The sequence below is a fragment of the Sorghum bicolor genome, chromosome 2 (assembly GCF_000003195.3).
Source record: "Sorghum bicolor cultivar BTx623 chromosome 2, Sorghum_bicolor_NCBIv3, whole genome shotgun sequence".
Classification (NCBI taxonomy): Eukaryota; Viridiplantae; Streptophyta; class Magnoliopsida; order Poales; family Poaceae; genus Sorghum; species Sorghum bicolor.
The window spans coordinates 56,576,427-56,594,818 of NC_012871.2; the positions used below are offsets into that span (position 1 = coordinate 56,576,427).

Here is an 18,392-nt window from a genome sequence, read left to right on the forward strand (position 1 = left end):
CATGAATACCAATATTGTTCCACTCATCAAAATCTACATTTCATATACAGACCATTTTTGCATTTGACAAAGTTTTGGGAAGGTGTAGTTGAAAATCCACAATTGACACATATAGTTTCATATAGTTTGTGTGAGATTCAAGAATTGGTGGGTATTGTTAACTTAGACTTTCTCAAATGGAAAAGTTGTGTATATAAAAAGTTTAGATCTTGAAGATATCTAACAACTTGGTATTCAAAATATTTTCATTTGAAGTAATTTAGTTTGTCATTTGACCAAGTTTGACCAAAACCCGTCTTGGATTTTATAGAAATGTAATTAGGATTGGCTCAAAATTATCCAAAGGGGCTAAAGGGTCCGCCCCTATATAAGCAGCCGGCTCCCTGGATCCGGCAGTTCTTTCGTCTTCGTCTTCGTTCCAGCGCCGCCGCGGTCGTTTCGTTCTCGCCGCCGTCGTTTCGTTCTCGACTCCCTCGCCGCCGCGACCACCGTCTCCACCAGCGCCGCCGCGGCTCTCCACCAGCGCCGCCGCGGCCCTCCTCCAACGCCGCCGCCGCGGGCCACGGCCAGATCGAGCGCGCGGGCCACACATCATCCAGGCCACGTCGATCTTCCCTGATCTCTAGCTCCGGCCGGCCTTGCTAAGTATAGATCGAGAACGCCATTGATTAATTATGTATTTATATAGACTAGCTAGACCAGAAATATATATACAAAAAATATTACATATATATACATAAATTAATACTACAAATCAAAACACCATATACATATATATATATATGTATATATGGTGTTTTGATTTGTAGTATTATTTTTTTATATATTTTTATGTATATATGGTGTTTTGATTTGTTGTATTATTTTTTGTATATATTTTTATGTATATATATATATGTAATATTTTTTGTATGTATGTATATTTTTTTTTACATATATACACACATATATATAGTTTGTATGTATGAATTATAATTGTTTGTATGTATGTATTATTTTTTTAATATATTATTCTAGTATATATATATAGTATGTATGTATGTTTTATTTTTTGTATATATGTATTATTTTTTGTATGTATGTATATTATTTTTTGTACATATATATACACACACATATATATAGTTTGTATGTATGAATTATAATTGTTTGTATGTATGTATGTATGTATGTATTATTTTTTTAATATATTATTTGTAGTATATATATAGTATGTATGTATGTTTTATTTTTTGTATATATGTATTATTTTTTGTACATATATACACACATATATATAGTTTGTATGTATGAATGTATTATTTTTTTAATATATTATTTGTAGTAGTTTTTTTAGTATATATTTGTTGTATATTATTCTTGTATCATATTTTATTTTCTAGTGTTTTGTAAATATTATTGTTTGTACTATATTATTCTAGTATTGTTTTTATTCTAGTGTATTACTTGGCTTAAAAGATTCTAGTATTATTTTTAGAGCACTCCAACACTTTAATTTGTAGTAGTACTAGTAGTAGTATATAAGTCTCTAATATATGTTCTAGTAGTGTTTAGCCACTAAATTTATTCTAGTAGGGTTTTGTATATATTTTTGTTTGTACTATATATTATTCTACTTTTTTTTATTAATGTATTACTTGGCTTAAAAGATCCTAGTATTATTTTTAGAGCACTCCAACACTTTCATTTGTAGTAGTATTAGTGTATTTCTTATCTTATATAGAATATATATATATGTATGGTTGCAGACATAGAAATGGCTGACCATCCTCATGATGATCCTGATTATATGGAAGCTGCCATTCAAAATATAATCGACGACGGTAGTCAGTACTTCGTTGATTACCACGACATCATGCAAGGCAATCGTACTGAGCAACAAGAGGGCAATGCCCCTGAGCAACAAGAGGGCAATGCCCCTGAGCAACAACTTGTCGTGCAACAAGAAGAAAATACTGGCGAGGTATGTAAATGTAAACATATATAAATAATGCATCTCTTACATTAGGTTTTAGACTTATTACTTGGTTATTAATTTAGTATTTTTGTTTCTATATGTACGTGTAGCCTTCTGGATCGACCTCTACGGGGAGAAGCGTACCTCCACGAGGACCAAAGAAGCCGTTGGAGGGCCGCTATGTAATCTCTGAGTTTGAGATAGCTACAGGCAGACCACTTGGTGAGCATGCAAATAAATATGTTAATCACTGTGGATATCTTGTGAGAGATCAAATACCGATCAGTTGTCGTGAATGGAGAGAGAAGCGAGGTGCTCCTGAGATCAGTTTTGTCTCTGATCGTGACAAGGAGTTAGTTTGGAAAGCCGTCACAGACGTTTTCACCTTCGACACCAACGATGAAGAGTTAAAGGTGCGAATTTATGACTGGACTATGAAGAAGATGGCAGTACTCTTCCAGAATTGGAAGAAGTCTTTGTACAATAAATATGTCAAGAAAAACGAGACTCCAGATTTCAACCTCAAGCAATATGTAAAGCTGAGGGCCTTCTGGGATGACTTTGTGCAGTACAAAACATCAGAAGAGGGCGAGGAACGAGCCAATAGAAACAAAGAGAATGCCAGTAAAAAGGCATACCACCATCATATGGGATCAGGTGGTTATAAGAGTGCTGCTCCCAAGTGGGACCGAATGGAACAGGAGATGCTTGCTAGGGGGGTCACATCCGAGACAATAGCAAAGAATTGGAGCGAGCGCTCCAAGCATTGGTTCTACGGTCATGGGGGAAGCGTGGACCCAGACACCGGGGCGCTAGTTTGGGGCCAAGAAATCTCAAGAGCAGCAGAGAGACTAGTCCGTGCACGTGAGGCGGTTCAGTCTGGTGAGTTCAGGCCTAACAGGGAGAAGGATGAACTCACCTATGCGCTTGAAAATCCTGAGCACGGTGGGCGTACGAGAGGCTATGGGGCAGTTCCGTGGCTGCAATCATTCCAAGCCGATCAAGATACCTACAGAAGCCGCCAGAGAAAGAAGGATGAGGAGGCAGAGCGGATCCGCCGCCTGGAAGCTTTTGTTCTGCAGTCACAAGAGCGCGAGAAAGCTCGTGAAGAATGGATGCAGGCAGAGATTCAAAGGCAAGTGCAAGCAGCACTTAGTCAAATGACGAAAGGGCAAGGTACATCACAGCCTGAGGTCAATGTTAGCCCCCCAGGCCAGTTGAAAAGCAGCTGCGCATCCACGGAAGTACCAACCATTCAGGATGACACGAAGCTACACTTCCCCGTGGATGATGTCACAGAGGCTTTTACTACCTGTGAGCTGCATGTACCAGATGGGAATGCCACCAAAAAGGTGGCTATCGCTGTTGTCAACCCTATCGACCGAACGGGCACTCCAAGAATCCATAATCGACCAGTACCTGGTGGATATGCTAGCGTCTCGGTTGATAGGGTTGAGAAAGGTTGTGGCAATGTGCCACTAGACATAGAAGGGGGAGACGGAGAGAAGACCTTAGGTGAAGCTGAGAAGACATTTATTTGTTGGCGCAAGCGCTTCATAATTATTCCTCAGCATAGGTTTGTGTGTGATTTTACTTCTTATATTATTTATTATGTATTGAAATTTAAAAAAAGTTTACTCACAAAACTTGTAATTGTTTTCTTTGCAGGGACTCCTCCAACCTAAGTCCAGTTCTCTCCCTAGCGCATCATAGTGCTGCGGGCGGTGACAATGCTGGATCTCCTCCAACACCTGCGGCGGCCACACCGACCCCGCCACCGCCTCCACCACGGTCTCCACCTCCTCCACCGAGGTCTCCAACTCCTCCACCGCGTTCTCCAACTCCTCCGCCTGCACCGCCCTCTCCAAAGAGTGCACGGTCGGTCCCCTCGCCTCCAAAGCGAGGTAGTAAGAAGCGGTCCGTCCAAGAAGGACCGAAGTCATCGGTCCCACCTCCAAAGAAGGTTGCCTCAGCAAAGAGAGCTAAGACGCCAGAAAAATTACCTTACGAAAAGAGTGAAGAGGAGGTAATTGCTACATCTAAAGCTGAGGTCCAACAATTTTTTGATAAAATAAAGGAGGAAAGGAAAAAACGGCTTAACCCAGAAAAGCCGTACTTTTATGTGAAGCCATCGGAACTGAGGCAGAAGGTGGCGGACCATCAAAAGAAGCAACGCGAAGCTCAGAAAAAGCCAGCACTTTCGGACTATGAGCGGTCTCTGGTCAAGTCTTCACAGCCTACTAAGAAGAGAGTAGGAAAGGGGGTCCCACAGCTCGGAGAAGTATCAAAACCGGTGCCCCCTTTGATTGTGCCAAATCAATACGGCTCAAATGAAGACTTGATGCCAAAGAAATCCTTAGCGTTGTCTGAGCTAGACTCGCTTGAGAGTTACTTTGGACAGAGCGGTTTAAATATAGAAGAAATTACCGCCATTCTTGGATGTCATACATTTGAAAAAGCCGAGGTAGTTGATCAATGGAGGGCAAGATATGAACCGGGCAGGAGTCTATTCGACCCTAAGCGTTTACACGAGCTCGGCACACAAATGTTTGCAATAAACAAATGGTGCATTGAAACGTCTAAAAGGGGAGAGAATTGGATTTCTGTTCGTATTAGACAACATCACTACTTCCGTGGAGATGACCTCATATACGTGCAGTTCGAAGAATTGCACCAATTATGCCACCTCGACGCTCTTGACAAATCTCTTGTCAGCTGCTTTTGTCTGTAAGTATTTTTCCTTTTTATTATACTTCTAACTTCTTTAATTACATGTATATAATCCTTACACACTTAGGATTTGTATGTATATATGCAGGCACCAAATGAGAGAGCTCAGAATGAGAAATGACAATAGTATTGGGTTCGTTGACCCTTATATTGTTTTCAAGGCTCCGCAGGCAGTGTGGACAGCAGATTATAGAAATCTGCACCAATCTTATGAGGTTCTTTGTAAACCAAAAAGAAAAACAAAAAATACTCTTCCCCTTCAACTTCGAGTGAGTTATATAGTTATTAAGTGCATGCATATTTTATTTTACATTATAGGACTGACCCTATATATGTGTGTGTAAACAGCTTTCACTGGATACTCATGGTCATTGAAATTCCCAAGAACCGATTGATAATCTTTGACTCAATGAGAAAACCACAAGAAAATTATCAACAAATGGTAAACATTATTCAAAGGTACGTAATGTCGATCTCAGCTACAAAAATATCATAATATGACTCTGTAATTATTAGTTCACGATCCACAATGGCTGTGTATAGGGTTTGGGAAAGATTCATTGACCGTGAACATCTCAGTGGATGTAAAGCGCCGCTTAACATAATACATCCACAAGTAAGTTCTACTAGCTAACAAACTTTCGCTAACTTTTAGCCTTCTTATTGTCGTGGTTATGAATATTTTTATATATATATACATCGTACAGTGGTGTTTAAGACAAGAAGGAGGGAACAATCTATGTGCATATTACGTGTGCAAATTCATGATGGCACAAGTCAATCAAACACCCACAGAGACGCTCAGAGTACGTTACATGTCTCTTTTCATTATCTCCTGAATTATATTGAATAACTTAGATAACTAATACCTTTTTTATTTATTTCAAATTAAAGACGGAATGGCTGAGGGAAAAGGTCCTACAACAAGACCGAATCAAAGCTATCCAAGAGACGATAGCAGGATTTCTCCGCGACCAAGTGATCAATCCAAACGGCGAGTTTCACTTCAACGGCAACGAAACTCTTATACCAAACAACGATGATCATTTGTATCGTTTGTAGACATTGGGAGAACAAACTCTATGTATATATGTGTTACGAATTTTGTACATATAAAACTATATATATATAAAGCTTTTTACATATCTATTTAATTTTTGATGTGGTCTATTCATTTTATTATAGGCAAAGCTTAACTATTAAGCTTAGCCTATAATTTTCATTTATATATGCTTAATATGCGTGTAATATAAATATATTATTGTATCAGCAAAACATGTATTGAAAAACCTATTATTATATATTATATATAAACAATAAACAGAACCGAAGAAGTGAACTAAAAAAAAAGAAAAAGAAACCCTTTAGCACCGGTTGGCCGAACCGGGACTAAAGGGTGGGCCTTTAGTCCCGGAAGGGCAGCACCGGCTCGGGAACCGGGGCAACAGGCCCTTCCCGACCGGTGCTAATGCCCGATCATGCAGCAGTGCTAGCTAGTAAATTTTCTTTTGAGTTGAAATATCTTGTCAATTAATCCCCGTAACAGAGCCACCCAATAATGTCTAATAGTTTGAATTTGAGGCCCCTAGCTAGCTAGTAAAATATATATTTTCTTTTTTCGGGACATGTACATGATGCTTGCCGATCTGAAAAGATGCATGCAGTGCTACATGCTCATTGATTCGAAGCTTCATTGGTCTATTTAAACATTTCTGTTTTCTTTTCTTTCATGCAACAACATCGACATCAATTATCAGATGGGATATATTCATTTTGTTTGATCCAAAGGATCAATTCTTGACATGATTATTTCATATGGAACACGAATCGCCACTAGACGATTTATGCAGACAACATTAATTAGCTTTTCCATAAGAATAAAGACAATGTGTAAGCCCAATTCAACTGTCTGGAAACAGATATCATATTTAATTTCACATCATACACATAATTGATATACCGAGGCATATACCTTGAATAATTAGATTATTTATTACTTCTTTAGCAGAATATCATGAGGTGGTGCGTATTAAAAGAAGGAATGCATTATTTTCTTCTCTCCAAAGAAGTGGAAACAAAATTGAGGTGATGTTTAGTTCCTCTTTCATCCTAGAAAATTCTAGATTTTAGTCCAATATTTTGCATAATAAAACTAAACATCATGCAAAGTTTTTTGTAAGATGGTTGTTATTCTTCATTTTGGATTTCGGCCTCAAGATGGCAAAAAAAAAAGTCCAAAAGAGCCTCAAGAGACCATAGTGGGGGCAATAAATTTTTCATTTTAGATGGAACTAAACATGACTCTGAAAATTTTGATATTTCGTATTTCATCATTCCAAAGTAATTTAGCATTTTATATTTTATATTCCATGAGAAACTAAACAGGCCTTGAATAAAAGAGGACCGGCCGGCTGGGGTTTAAAGACAAGGTTAGGCCAGGACCTTCAAAGAGAAGAAAAACCATATGCCACACATGAGCTGAGTAGCTAGCCATTTGTTCACATTACCGGCCAAATGAGGTTTTCATCAAAGTTTACTTTTCAACATAAGGTAAAAGATTAGGGTTGACTACTTCCAAAAGGTGAATTATATATGTTCTACCTTTCGGTCCACATTAAAATATTAGCGCACACTTATCTGCGGTATGTAAAAAACATGACACAAACATTTGACAGCATAGTATCGCATCGGCATTCCACGCCTATGATAGACGTTCCACATGAACACTAATAGAACATTACTACATTTCCTGTATGAATTTTTCATGTCAAGAATTGCCCCCTATGTTTACATATTCCACAACATGTGAATCAACAATCATATCCATATGTGTATTATATTAGCAGCAAATAAAATTGCCCCTAAGTTTACAGTTGAGCAAACTTAAAGAGTCGGCGCCTCTACAAGTCGATTCTGTATTAACGTCAATAACATGTGCCTAATTTTTATATAGCATTCTATGTATATGTAAATAAATAGCAAAAACCAGAAAGTGGGCACAACTCAAATAGTTGGGATGAGATGTGTGATCGATCTATGCATACCCAACTACTCATGTGTTTTTTTTTACTAAACAACAAAAACCAACAAGTGAAATGAAATTCCGTATTTTTAGCATCAGACAACACTCCATTAACAGGATATTGATATATAGCTAGATACTCAGAGCAAGTATTATAGTGGGTTGTAAACCGGTTAAATGCTGAGGTGGAGGAGAGAAGGGAGGAGAGAGAGGAGAAACAGACTGTAAACTTACAGCCAGCTTAGTCACAAGAACCAAAAAACTTGTATTAATAGTGAACAACTAACTATTGTATGGGTGGACTGAAAGAAGGCTGTTAGGTACTTTATAGCCAGCAAATGGGTTGTATTATTAAACTTGCTCTCATAGAGATTTCTCTCTTCTTTCTGGAAAAAACAACAACAATAAACAACTCAAGCGAAATTCTGTATATATAACATAACAACAAGGTTTTCTTGTCGATCATTGTAGTGAAGTTAACCTCTCTTTTTCGGTGTTTCGAGGGACGCATCATCAGACATGTAAGGAAGGAGGAATTAATAAGAAAATAAACTAAAGGACGCCTCGTCCTAGAATCACGGCCTAAATCACGGAATTATCTATGACCCCCGCAAAGTGGGGGCCCACACGCAGGCAGGTACCCAATCAGGGGACACTGGCACAGCTCAGCGGAGGAAGCGTGGCAGTTGGCGGCCCCTGACTGGAGCCCTCCTTGCACACACCTGGCCCTTGCTGGGACTCCACTACTACCTTCCTGCTGCCAACTTGCTTACCTGAGTACCTGTACCTGAAGCCTGAAGAACAGATAGAGGGCAGCCCAGCACCAGTTGTTGAGCAACCAGCATGGCAATGGCATCATTCACACCAGCCCACGGCAAATGCATGAGCAGGGGTTTTCAGTTACACGCGCAGGTTCATCGCCTCCAGAAAACCGGAGCAAGTTGAGGAGGACCAAAAGTTGAGGGGCAATGCAATCATGCATGACATGAGGGCAAAATTTGTTAGCCTTCAGTTACCCTAAAAAACAGCAACATGTAATAAGCAACTATACAAAATTATTACATAGAAAAATGTTATGACAAGAGAAACCCAACTGCAGGGAGACGAGAAGAAGTCCACTGGCTTTTGTCTTCAGGCGTAAGCAACCATACGAAATTTTGTAATGTAAAGAAAATGGTGGACAGAAAATGGTTACGTGGTGGAGGACCTCCTGAAGAAGCCAGCGGCAACAACACAAAGGACACAAGGACATGTCCGTTTCCTCCCCTGCTCTGCTCCCCTTGCTTAGCACAGGGGAGGGGGATAATTAAACTGCCTTGCCTGATTGCCACCCCAAAGCTGGCTTTTTCCGCGGAGCTGAATTCGGCAGGCGGACCGCGGGCGGACAGGTAGAAAGCATGCGGATGCGGGCGGCAGTGCATTTGGCGGGCAGGCGCCGCGGCAAGGCATCTTGGGAAACTTCTGGCGGGCGTCACCCCCGCAAAGCGAGACACGGTTCCGCGGCTAGGCTAGTATAGGCTAGCTCTACACGGCCTCACTGCCTGCAAGGAAGCAGCTCAGCTCAGTGAGCTGGTTGGTGCCTGGATATTATTGTTTGCTTGCAACAGCTGCTGCTGGAGGGAGGCTAGGCCTATATATACACAGGCAACCACCTTCTTCTAGCTACCATTCATCATCATCAGAGGGAGCGCTGTGACTGTGAGTAGCGAGTGAGCGGTGACCATTTCAAGAACAGAGCAGCAGAAGCAGCTAATTCGTTCATCATCATCAGTCTGTGTTTCTTCGACCGTCCCTGCTTCGTGCTTGGAAGTAACACTAAGCCACCATGGGAGGCACGCTGGAGTACTTGTCGGATCTGCTGGGCGGCGGCGGCGGCGGCAGCAGCCGGCGCCGGTACAAGAAGAGGAAGCAGTTCCAGACGGTGGAGCTCAAGGTGCGCATGGACTGCGACGGCTGCGAGATGAAAGTCAGGAACGCCCTCTCCAGCATGAAAGGTACCTATTCTAGCTAGTTCCCCTTTCGTCAGATTTCGACTCTGAAGAAATACAACGGTATCTTCTGTTGTACTTAAAGCATCAACTGATCTGATGATGATGATGATGATGATGACTCTTGCATCGATTCATCAGGGGTGCACTCCGTGGAGATCAACCGGAAGCAGTACAAGGTGACGGTGCAGGGGTACGTGGAGCCGCACAAGGTGGTGAAGCGGGTGCAGGCCACGGGGAAGAAGGCCGAGATCTGGCCCTACGTGCCCTACAGCCTCGTCGCGCACCCCTACGCCGCGCCGGCCTACGACAAGAAGGCGCCGCCGGGGTACGTGCGCAGGGTCGACGCCGTCATGCCCGTCTCCAGCTACGGCGGACCAACGGCGGCCGGCCCGCAGGAGGAGCGGCTCGTCACCATGTTCAGCGACGACAACCCCAACGCATGCTCCATCATGTAAATTACTACTACTGTCAAATAGCTAGCTAGCTACAGATCGACCGTGCAGCCGCAGTGGGTGGGTGCACGCAGCTCTCTCTCTTCGATCACACAACAAAATCGTGGATGTGACAAATGTGAAGAAATATATATAGTAGATATATATCTATATATATATATGTGATCGTCTCGATCGGTTGGATATATGTTCATGTCCATGGCACATGTGTACGTAGCTATATGTTTGTATGCTTTGTATATTGATACAACCAAAAGAGAGCATCCGTGTGGCAGAGAGATTTTTTTTCCAAGGTTCCTCTCCTTCTTGCATGTGCTGCCGAATCTTAGCCTACCGCCTTTAGATTGTTATAAATTTCATATGTAGAGTTGTCTGTGTTGCATGTATGCATAATGCATCGGTTGGTGTGTGTGATTTTCTATTAATTAACCTATGATGTGTCTGTACTTGATACTGCAGTTGGATTGCTCTGCATGATTTATTATAACTTAACATGCTTTTGCACCATTCAATACACAAGGGATAGATATAATTGAGTTGGGTCGCCTAAAAGATGACAATTATCACAAAGAGAATGCAAGTCTTTTATGTGAGTAGCTTGAATGGATAAGCATAAAAACATGAACTTGTTGACGAAAGCTAGTCGGCAGTCTATCTTGGGGTATACTTATGGTAGTAGTTTATCGGCAGATAGGTGCGCAAGCTATGAACTAGATGGTGGTGCAAGACACAGGCAAGGATTTTATCCAGATTCGACCGCCGTGAGGGCGTAATACCTACGTCCTGCGTCTGATTGTATTGATATGCGATGTAACGAGATCTCTGCCTTGAGATGTAATGATGTGATCTATCCTCTAGGGGACCCCTGCCTCTCCTTATATATTGTGAAGGGACAGAGTTACAAGCAAAATATCTTATTTGGTATAATATCTTGTAGCCTTGCGGTGCACGTCGACCAGCGTCGTGCGCCGCACGTCTTCATCTTGTGAGCCGGGTCACCTCTGATGGTACGGCCCATATCAACCCATGATGGATATAGGGGTTTATACCGAACCCCAATTGATAAACAATTGGTCACATATCGTTTAGCTATTATTCAAACTAAACGGTTATTTAAATAAGGTAAACGACCGGTTAGATTAAAGTGGTATTCAATACGCAAAGTTTAAACGGTATTTAAATAAGACATCAAATGATCACTTAGGTGAATAGTGCTACAAACTAACCACTATACATAGTTGTGTTCACGAGTGTGTATATTTAGTAGCGAACTACAAAATAAAAGTTATTTTGTAGCCACCTCCATTTACGATAATTTTATATACTAATTTATGATAATATCAATACATATTTACAATAATTGGGTTACTATAACACATGGAGACATTTACCATGACATTATATTAAACCACTTAGTATGGAATTACTATAATCTCATAAATTAATATAGTAATTATCGTAACTCAAAGTGGCTACAGAATAAGTTATTTTGTAGCTAGCTATAGAGTAATATATATATATATATATATATATATATATATATATATATATATATATATATATATATATATATATATATAGGGAAATTCCCTTCTACACCGATGTGTAGTTACTCGCACCAGGTAATATACGCATGCCAAGCGTCGCAGTCCCGCGCATGGACCAATCTAATGGGCGGATGACGGCGTTCGTCCTCTCTTCCACGGAACTTTCACCCGTTTGTGAATTGGCTTAGCGGGTGCAGTAACACATATCACTACCCGTTAAATCAGCGGCGTCCTCAATCTCCATCCGAAGCGTGATGTCGCTCCCCAACCTAATCCCACCGATGGTGGAGGCGGCGGGCAGCCTCCCATTGTGGATCCACCGTAACGCCACCGGTGGCGGCGCTCTATGCCCTTCTAGCCAAGCAGCGGTGAGAGCCCCAATCCTCACCTGTCTGCGACGGCGCCGACCACGGCCCCTCCCTGCTGTGACGGCAGCGGTCCCTCACCTACTTGCTGCAACGGCAGCGCTCCCTCCTCACCTCCTACGGCATGGCTCCCAACCCAATCGCACGATGGCAGATAGCAGTGGTGGCCTCTGGGAGGTGATACGGCAGATCCACAGGTACGGCGCGGCCCCTGGTGCGGCAGATCCGGTGGTGCGGCGTTTGGAGGGCTGAGCTGGCCTCGTCGGAGCCGGATGTCAGGCCGTCACTGCAGAAGTGAGGTGGAAGGGGCCAGGGCAACCGCGCGGGTCACCACTCACCACCACCGGCGGCCTCCCCCACCAGCATCTCTGCTTCCTCTGTAGATGTGACAACGACACATCCTCCATGTTGGCTGCGGCAACTTCTCTCCCCGTGGTGACCCTCCATGCCCTCATACGCCTCTTGCCATTGCCACCATGTGTATCAATTGATACTTCATGGATTAGATTATCGTTTGATACTGTTCTAATGTTCCAACTATTAAAATAATGGTTTTCCAATGTTTAAGTATGCACTTATACTATCTATAAATCTTGAGATACGTATGATACTCTATTAGAAAAACAAAAAAAATATGTATAGATACTCTATTTTAAAAAGTATGCATAAATACTGCTATATTCTAAAGTATGTACACATACGTGTATGTAACTCTTTATGAAAAAGGTATGCACACATACTAATATATGAGGTATATGGGCGTACTTACTACGTATATGTTATTAGTATATGCACGTAAAAGCATATACTAATTATGGATATGTATGCACGCATACTCTTTTTGCCTTATAAGTATGTAAATCATCATGCAATCATCAGTAAGTACGTACGCACGGATATACTCCTTTCTGTCTTTTAAGTATGTAATTATATGTATATTATTTTTAAATCGAGATAGTTCCCAATCCTGTTAGTACAATTTTGAAACCAGCTAGACTATAGATATACTGAGTAACCCAAGTACAGGCTCCTGAGTATATAGATATACTTCCAAGTACAGGCTCATACTACCTGCTTTTGCGTATGTACTCATACTTTGATCAATATAGATAAGTATGTACTCGTAATTTAATTACAATATGTTTATGACCAACAAGTATCCCTAATATACTCACGTGAAACAAAATATATACGCCACAGTACATATGGATCGATGAGTACGTACTGGTACTTTGCTTTACTTGCTTCACGTCAGCAATGCGGCGATATCACAGAAATACATTGTTTTATTGCTTTTTTAACTAAAATCAATCCGTTAGTTGCATGCGATGCCCCACTCCTTATCGGATCCTCTCAAAATCCGTTAGCCCAATACGGTACCTATACGTCCGCCGGTCCGCGGGACTGGCTGCACGGAACCTACACCTCGCGTCGGAGTAATTACTCCTACGTGTAAAAAACAATATATATATATATATATATATATATATATATATATAAAGGCACCTAGAACGCTCAAATGCCTCTACAAATACCATCTATTTTTAGAGGTGTCTGGCAAACCGAATCGCCTCAAACTAATTTTTTGAGGTGGCTAGGCTTTGAAGCCACCTCTAATAAAAATGGATTTCTAGAGTTTGTTAGTAATTTGGCCACCTCAAAAATATATAGGTCCGCCACTATAAAATTCATAACTTTTCAAACTTTAATTAAAACTTGTAATACTTGAAGAAATCAGTAACTTTGTAGTTCAAAATGTTTTCATTTGAAATAATTTAAGGCATGAAATTTTCTTTTAAGTTTTCATAATTTCAAATAAATTTTTAAAATGACCTTGGGTGATAAAATGAGATAAAACAAAGTTGATTACTCGAAGAAATCTTGTATATGACTAGTTTCTTAGTTGAAATCATTTTTCAAATGTCTTCCTCTATGCTACTCTTATCTAATAATTTAGCTAAAACAACAACTAACAGAGGTTTGAAATGTATTTTTGCCATGGCTATCTCCTCCTTCTTTTTCTCTCTCCCTAAAATTCTCTTTTCTCTATTCTTCTACTACTCAAAAAATGGAACAAAGACTCAAATCTGATTACATGTATAGATAGCATGGGAGAGGAGGGAGTGTGCCCTTGTCGCATCGCGTCTGCACTGGAAGAGGGTGAGCTATAGTAGGTAGTTCTTTACGTTGCTGCCCTGGATGAATGAATTTGTTGTTGGTGGATAGGAACACCGCCCCATATGTGGAACAAATAGTTGGGCAGCAATGTGTGCTCCCGACCCATGTAGAATAGCTTATAGTTCAGCACCAGGATATTAATGTCCAACGTAGAGATGTTGGTCTTGGTGAGCATGTCATCACAAGCTCTAGCCTCTAGGTCAAGCGATGGCTAGGCCAGTCTCAATGCATGTTTCATGAGAGTGTCATGCACATTAAATAGGGTGGCACATAAGCAAAATTGCTGACTTGGCAGGGTCATTAAATGAAGGAGTTTCATCAGATGAGAGAGAAGTTTCATCCCCATAAAACTCATCTAGCTCGGTTACCTAGTTTATAGTCTTGGTAACTGTGCCATGAAACTATACATTGAGACTGGCCTAAGAACATCACGAATCGGACATGGTCGTTGGCGTAGTGTGGGAGCACGCATAGTCTACTAGTACACCACACGCAGCTGGAGCATCAGGTACAACACCTTGGCGGTAGCTAGTAGGAACTTGTGCCTACATCTCTCTTCTCCTTTCTTCTCCCCTTGGCTTCTCTGTTCTGTCTTCTTTGCATGTTGAGATCGTTGCCTTTTGCGCTGCCATCATCCGCCACCTTGATTCAAAGATGCAATGTCTTGTGTCGTATGTCATCAGGAGCTAGAGTTGCATCCCACTAACTCCTAGCGTCAGTCCGTATGTTGTTGCCCCCTCCTTGGAGGTGTGGAGCATCATCCCTAGCACCGACAGCTATACCTCAATTGAGCAGCGCGAACAGGGTGATGCGGATAGGCCAATGTGTTACAACGGTATGGATAGAGCAGGTCAACGTGGTCTGGTGCCACGGGGGAGCAGACTAGTATTGTGGTGTGAGTGAGGCAGCCGTATGACAATGTGGGCGGGTAGGTGGTGCTAGCAGGCTAAGCCGATGTGGTGGTGCATGGTGAGTGGTGGAAGATTAAGGGTGGAGAAATGGGTGGCTCTAGAAGAAAACATGAAGCATAAATACATGTTGGAGAGGTTGACAGTTTAGGCACACAGTGAGCAGGTAGGATCCACACCACCATAACCAATGACACCAAAATAGTTCTTCGCGGAGATAGAGTAAAGCAATTGCAAAACTGATATTTTTTTTGAAAACAACTGAGATCCTAATTGTAATCTAGGTAAGGGAGGTCGTGACAGGAATATAGAGAGATGATGTCCTGACGGTCACGATAACTTGGGTGGTCCATATGGAATTTGGATCTTTTATAATGGTTTTTTAGGGAATTGACCCTATATTTTTAACGAATAAAGATGCTTATTAGTAAACTAATAAAGGATGAATGAAGTGTAGGTTATTTAGGCATGTGAGAAAAATAATAGAAAGTATTTAATCTTTTGGAAGCAAATGGTCTCTAAAGATTTTGTTCCCCACTAAGCTCCAAGTTTGAGTTTCTTCCTTATTTCTCCTATAAGTATATCGTGATATATGCTTCAACCACCTCCAGCTAGGCTCCTCGATTGTATTGAAGATATACTCTTAGGCTATTCTGAAACATATGAATTTCACAAAAAAAGAAGTCCAAGTTTCTAATAGAAATTAGTCTTTTATAGAAAAATATAAAAGGGAAAAATTTCCTGCTTTCTGAAAGAGGCCTTAGAGGTCTCAAGTGAATTATCTATCTCAAAGCCAGAGGGCCCATAATGAGAAACCTTTTTTTTCATTGGCGAACACATCATCATAGCTATGTCTTTTTTTTCACTCATATATTTATGCTATTGTATTCTAGTTTCTTTTTTCCTCTCCATTGTCGTTGTATTTCTGCGGCTCATCCTGATGCTGATTTGTTCTAAGTGAATATAATATTGTTCCATAATTAAAAGTAATGGCTGATAAGTTTAAACAAACTATCTCTAATAAGCATTTTTTTCAAATTAATTGTGAAAAAAGTGCGCAGTTGAACCTAGAACGCTCCGTTGAAAGTGTAGAAACTTCCTCAAAATATTAATTGCCATATACTGCACGCTTTGTGCGCCAAAATGCACTGTATTCAGCATGTGCGTCAACGACGCAGGAATATTGAGCTGAAGCTTTTCCTTAATTCCACGGGTCCTCCGTCCCCTTCTTTTCGGGGAAGAATTTCGTTGCCGACACTAGTCCTCTATTCTACAAAGCAAAAGGTCATTTCAGAAACTTCCATATGCTAGGAATATTTAAAGCAAAATGCAAGCTTACTCGATTAACACCAACAGTACTCGCCACTTAACCCTAACATGTTTACAGTCCAGACTCCATAGATTTTTTTTAGGGAGGTCCAGACTCCACAGATGATGATCTGCCATCTCAGGGGTTCTTCCGTAGGCCCATCTAATTGAAGCCCAGATGAAGTGCAGAAGCCTAGACTGAGGCCTATCAAATAATATTTCTACATGGGCCAAATAGTATGCTGGGAAACTTAAGGACTCCAATGCCCCCTGGATGATTTAAGGTGGAACACTTCATCTCTCAAACTATAAAATCGGATATTCTATTCCCTGAATTTTCAAAACCGATCAAATAACCCCCTAGAGTGGTTTTAGATGGTGGTTTTGTCTTTTTCTTTTTTTATTTATTTTTGCTGAATCTTTAAAAAATCATAATAAATCAAAGAAAAATCATAAAATAAAAAATTCAATTTTGTTGGAATCCTGATGATTATATCTACAAAATGAATATATAATATGGTATACTTCAATACAAATTTCTTTTGTAGCTTTAAATCTATGTTTTTCTATAATTAATAAGAATAATTCATATATGTAGTTTTTATGGTTCAATTGTGGTAAAATTTTTATGGTGGGCTTATTATTGTATGCTTGAACTATGACAAAAGTTTCATACCCACTGGATCATGTATGACTTAGTTATAGATTTATTTAGCTTTATTCTTGTTAAATCTGTGCTTTATCTATAACTAAGATATATGTGATCCAATGAGTATGAGATTTGTACCATAGTTCAAACATAGAATAATGAGCCCACCATAAAAATTTTACCACAATTGAACTATAGGAACTACATATATGAATTATTCGAATTAATTACAGAAAAAAATAGATTTAAAGCTACAACAAAAAAATTTTTATTAAAGTATATCATATTATACATTCACTATGTAGATCTAATCATCAGGAGTCCAACAAAATTAAATTTTTTATTTTATGATTGTTTTGTGATTTATTATGATTTTTCAAAGATTCAGCGGAAATAAATAAAAAAGAAAATAAATAAAACCACCCTCTAAAACCACTCGAGGGGGTATTTGACCAGTTTTGAAAGTTCAGGGGGTAGAATATCCGGTTTTGTAGTTTAAGAGATAAAGTATTCCACCTTAGATAGTTTGGAGGGTTATGTAGACTTTTTTCCATTTATTTTACGCAATTCCATTTTATTTATTTTATTCTCTTCTCGTCTCCGACTCCGTATCACTTAAATCTTTTCTTCCGCATATTTTATTTTGAACCACTTTAATTAGCGAGGGGGCCTCTACAATCACAAGGCTAGACAAAAAAAATCGGGTATTACTGTACTTTTTGTGGTTTCAACGCAGCTTGTGCTCCAAAAATTCATCTCCTAATTCTATATCATCATGACAGTCTTAGGTCCAATGCTGTTCAACCTGACACTGCCATGCCATTTTGTTGTTGCAGAGTGAGCATCTGCATTGGCCCATCAACCGCACTCTTTTCATATATAGTAGGAAGAACGTGAGCATGTTCACGTGATAGAAAAGCCATACCTAAAAGCATTGTTTGTTGTTTTGTAGTGACAGAAAGCTGAATAGCTGACAGATTTGGCAGATAAGCTGAAATAAACTATGTTTGGTAGATTCAACGCCTTATTAATGATATGTTAGAACTATGTTTCTATCTTCACTCTTTTTTTATTTGCTGCACTCATCCCTAGACTAGCGCAGATTGTGTAATTGCATAGGCCTTGTTTAGTTCAAAAAAAAATTGCAAAAAACTTCATTCTCCGTGACATCGAATCTTGCGGCACATGCATGAAGCATATATAGATAAAAACAATAATTATTTGCATAGTTTGACTGTAATTTACGAGACAAATCTTTTGAGCCTAGTTAGTCTATGATTAAACA

The 18,392-nt window shown here is 40.2% G+C and overlaps 1 protein-coding gene across 1 annotated transcript; it reads left to right on the plus strand.

Moving 5' to 3' along the window:
* On the plus strand, positions 9,214-10,444 carry LOC8055592 (heavy metal-associated isoprenylated plant protein 23). The gene is made up of 2 exons (XM_002460085.2): positions 9,214-9,703; positions 9,839-10,444. The coding sequence occupies exons 1-2, from the start codon at positions 9,535-9,537 to the stop codon at positions 10,153-10,155; spliced, it is 486 nt and encodes a 161-aa protein (XP_002460130.1). The 5' UTR covers positions 9,214-9,534; the 3' UTR covers positions 10,156-10,444.

Excerpts from the sequence above, each read along its gene's own strand:
- LOC8055592 (XM_002460085.2), top strand. The coding sequence starts at position 9,535 with ATGGGAGGCACGCTGGAGTACTTGTCGGATCTGCTGGGCGGCGGCGGC. Across the intron at positions 9,704-9,838 it reads CGCCCTCTCCAGCATGAAAG|GGGTGCACTCCGTGGAGATC; the intron begins GTACCTATTCTA and ends TCGATTCATCAG.